The sequence below is a fragment of the Sphaeroforma arctica genome, assembly GCF_001186125.1.
Source record: "Sphaeroforma arctica JP610 unplaced genomic scaffold supercont1.1164, whole genome shotgun sequence".
Lineage (NCBI taxonomy): Eukaryota > Ichthyosporea > Ichthyophonida > Sphaeroforma > Sphaeroforma arctica.
In genome coordinates this window covers 16,513-20,881 of record NW_014039394.1, presented here as the reverse complement: position 1 = coordinate 20,881, position 4,369 = coordinate 16,513, and the positions used below count along the sequence as shown (strand labels likewise).

General features: G+C 42.1%; 1 protein-coding gene across 1 annotated transcript in view; it reads right to left on the bottom strand.

The window, feature by feature from the left end:
* Positions 1 to 438: 438 nt before the first annotated feature.
* The window catches only part of SARC_10187 (hypothetical protein), a gene marked incomplete at both ends in the record, with an annotated part of 5,727 nt that continues 1,796 nt past the window's right edge, over positions 439 to 4,369 (bottom strand). The window contains 5 exons of the mRNA XM_014295780.1: positions 439 to 660; positions 993 to 1,203; positions 1,627 to 1,788; positions 3,116 to 3,264; positions 3,835 to 4,002. Coding sequence (XP_014151255.1) covers positions 439 to 660; positions 993 to 1,203; positions 1,627 to 1,788; positions 3,116 to 3,264; positions 3,835 to 4,002 — 912 coding nt within the window. The remainder of the gene's footprint in view (positions 661 to 992; positions 1,204 to 1,626; positions 1,789 to 3,115; positions 3,265 to 3,834; positions 4,003 to 4,369) is intronic.

The following is a 4,369-nucleotide window of genomic DNA, read 5'->3' as shown; positions in this document are numbered from 1 at the left end:
ATACACTATATATATATANAATACAAACTAATATATATATATAATGTGTGTGTGTGTGTGTGTGTGTGTGTGTGTGTGTGTGTGCGTGTGTGTATGTGTGTGTGAATCGTATATATATATATATACATATATATATGATACAAATAACTTGTCAGGGTTAAAACTTGTTGCTTGGTGGCTGTGCATACAACGTACTATTGCATGCTAAGATTTGGGCCAGCAGACGAATACATTCGCGCAAGCGTAACACCAAACCCCATGTGTGGCTTGAAAACAGATACTATTCCGTCATGTGTGAGAATGACATCATCCTAGTAGTACCTCCCTGGCCCAGCAATTGGCAAACCCCGCCACCAGAAACTATCTCCTGGTCCCCCACATGCACCCTAATCCGGCACATGCGAGAATACCCTAGACCCTAAACCCAACTCAGCATACCTGGGTGCGGGTATAGTTCCATATCCTAATCTCATCGACGGCGCCAGTATGAAACACGCCACTCCAGAACATCCACGAGCACACGGAGAAGCCTTCCACACGGCGCGTGCTGTCGTGGTATGAGGTCTCACCGGCTGTGGGGATGCCTACGCCCAAGTGGTCGTGGTACGCATCTGTAACGAGCTCTCCGTTGATGTAAACGCGCGAGAAGTTGCCAGACACCTGCCATGTAGTGCGTGTGGTGGGGTTGGGGGGGAGTGATGTTATGTGTGGTGTGGTGTTGTGCTGTGAGAGAGAGAGAGAGAGAGTCGGCCTGCTCCCGGCCGGGTGAAACTCGGGGTGGATCTGCTACAGGACGCTGTCTTATATGTGTATATGTACATATAAACGGGTACATATACGACACAAGAAGATAAATAAGACACAACAACAACAGAACCCCCAGGCAGCCCATGTGCGCACCTGCGTATGTACATATAAACAGGTACATAAACAACACAAGATACATAAACCACTCAACAACAACAGACACCCCCCTCCACCCATGTGCGCACCTGCGTATGCACAGCTGCAAAATGGAGCCATTGTCCTCCCATGGCGGTAGTACTACCCGACGCGCGCGATAGACTACCAACGTCAAAGCGAAACTCTTGTTGGCGTGAAGGCCCTGGGATGCTCATGTAAAACCGCCCCGTTTTACGGTACGGATTCCAGTTGTCGACCCAGTCTTTGGTCTGCTCGCCAAGGCCGATGGACCACAGCGCACTGCGGATGGCGAGAAAACGTAAAATAATATGTAAACGAAAAACTAAATCTTGCCGGGTGTGGATGCAAGGGGTGGAATGTAGATAACTGGAACACCAATCAGAAGCCTGGTAGCAAACAGGTTATTTAAATGCGAAAACTTGAACACCAATCAGAAGTCTAGTTGCGGATAGGTTGTTTAAATGCGAAAATCGGCAAACTAACCCCACCACACATAGCAATACACACTTCATACATCACTACACCACACGTGTATGTATGTGCCCACGCTCGGGCCACCCCTTAGTGCATCCAGCGCATATGCATATGTGTGGATGTGAGAACTCCCGCTCTATACACATACGAGTACAACACATACGTATGCCTATACATGCACATTATATCAAGCACACCCAGTTACCCGATTTGCATGCGTGCGTGTACCTGTCAGCCGAGAAGTCCTTGATCAGGAACACCCAGCCCTCCACAGTGATAGGGCCTCCGCCTGTTCGCACAGTACCGTCGTTGCCCAGGTAGTTCTTCGACGGCCAGCGGAAGTAGGGGGCGTACAGATAGTCGTTCTTTCCGTCACACATAATGGCGTGTCTGTGAGCGTTGTATATGTTGGGGATGTATTGCGTATGTGTATGTGTTTGTGTATGTGAGTTGTCATGGGTAGGTAGGAGAGTCGTGTGGAGATGGTGGAGAGGACTAAAGGGGAAGGAAGTGAGATGGGTGTTGTTGCATATTTTGTTGCCGTGACAACTGGCATATAAATTGGTTCCACAAACACGCGCGAATACGTATGAATATGCCTTAATACATACATAAACATATTTATACAAGATGTGTACGTATAGGGGGCACACTTCTCAACATATACATATGCGACACAAGTTAACATATAGCATAAAAATTAGTATATACCTCAGAGATAAACACATATCATGATCAAACATATGCCATAAATATTAATATCTACCGTAAACATAAAAGGTAAACACATACCATAAACATTCAAGGAAAACTTACGCCGTAATTGGAAACATATATCATAAACATATAAGGTAACCACATAAACGTAAACATATATCATAAACAAAAAAGGTAAACACATACCATAAACGTAAAAATATATCATAAACACAATAGGTAAACACACACAATAAATATAAACATCTACCATATACATAAAGATAAACATATACCATAAACGTAAAAATATATCATAAACATAAAAGGTAAACACATATCATAAACGTAAAAATATATCATAAACAAAATAGGTAAACACACACAATAAATATAAACATCTACCATATACATAAAGGTAAACACATACCATAAACGTAAAAATGTATCATAAACATAAAAGGTAAACACATATCATAAACGTAAACATATATCATCAACATAAAAGGTAAACACATACCATCAATATAAACATCTACCATAAACATAAAAGGTAAACACACACCATAAACGTAAACACATATCATAACCTAATAGGTAAACACATACCATAAAAATAAACATCTCCCATAAAAATAAACATCTCCCATAAACATAAAGGTAAACACATACCATAAACATTAACACATATCATAAACCTGATAGGTAAACACATACCATAAACGTAAACATATATCATAAACATAAAGGGTAAACACATTCCATAAATATAAATATCTACCATAAACATAGAAGGTAAACACATACCATAAACGTAAACATATATCAAAAACACAAACATATACCTCCGAGGTAAACACGTATCATATACATAAACATAAACCATAAATATAAACATATACGTTAGAGGCAAACAGACACCGTAAACATAAACACAAACATAACATAAACCTAAACACATAACATAAATATGCACATCCCACGTACTCCTGATAGCACCATCCAACGCACAGACACACACCCCGCACTGCCGGCCAGCGGCTGTCTGCTGTTAACCACCGTCATTTGCACATGGATGTCATGTGTTGTCTCATCGGTCGTGGGTGTGAGTGTGTACCTTGTCAGCAGCTGAGCCCGCATGCGCATTGTACCTACAACCCCCACGGGGCACTGTGAGAAGGCGCTAGGAGATTAGGGTTTGGGTTTGGGTTTGGGTTGTGGGGTTATAGGGTCTGCAGAGGATCCCGCGACCGCGACGGGGTACTGTGAGAAGGCGCTTGGAGAGTGGAGATTAAGAATTAGGATCTGAGTTTTTGAGTTTTAAGGCAAGCAGGGGATTGTACAACCCCCACAAGGCACTGTGTGGAGACGCTTGGAGTTAAGAGACTAGAGTTTGGGTTTCAATAGTTTTAGAGCCAGCAGAGGCTGTGTATGTATATATACATTGTCAGCAGCTGAATCCGCAAACGCACTGAGCCTATTGCCCGGACGACAGTACGAGAAGTGCATGCAATACATGCTCAGTAATCAAACATAAACATGAACCAATAGGACGTGTATCCGTATGTTGAGCTCCCTTCCATACAACATCCAGAAGTACAGCAACGCCACTTAAGCAGATATAATGTATGCACTCAGGTAAGTGCGCACAGATGAGTGCTGGACTTAACCACCCCGGTATATAAGCACACACAAGCCAGTGCTCGATTGAGTACCCTCGTGCACAACAACAACACTCACCTCGAGTTCTATAGCAGTGGAGTTTACGATGACGGGCAGATCCGAAAGAGGAACACTGGTTCCGTCCGTCAGTCTGATAACACCTGCCAGAAAAACAACGCCAATTGGAATATGCGTATTCTTTAGTACTGCATCACTAGTCTGTTTGAACGGATCACAGACATGGCCCTGTGACAGTGGTTAGTGATAACGAAATACATACATAGAGATAGCGTAACGGCTACATAACATGTACGCATCACAGCGTAGTCTGTATACTTTACGTATAAGCGCTGAGAGTGTGCGGGAGTACGTGACATGGAATCTAACGAGGGCGGATGGCGGAAAAAGTAGTGTACAAGAACGATGACCATGCATTGCTGAAAAACTTCTGACTACAAACACATCACATATGCACAAAACCAGCAGTTATATATATATATATATATATATATATATACATACATACATATATATATATATATATATATATATAGTGTTATATATATATATATATATATTTGTGTGTGTGTGTAGTGTTATTATATTATTATAT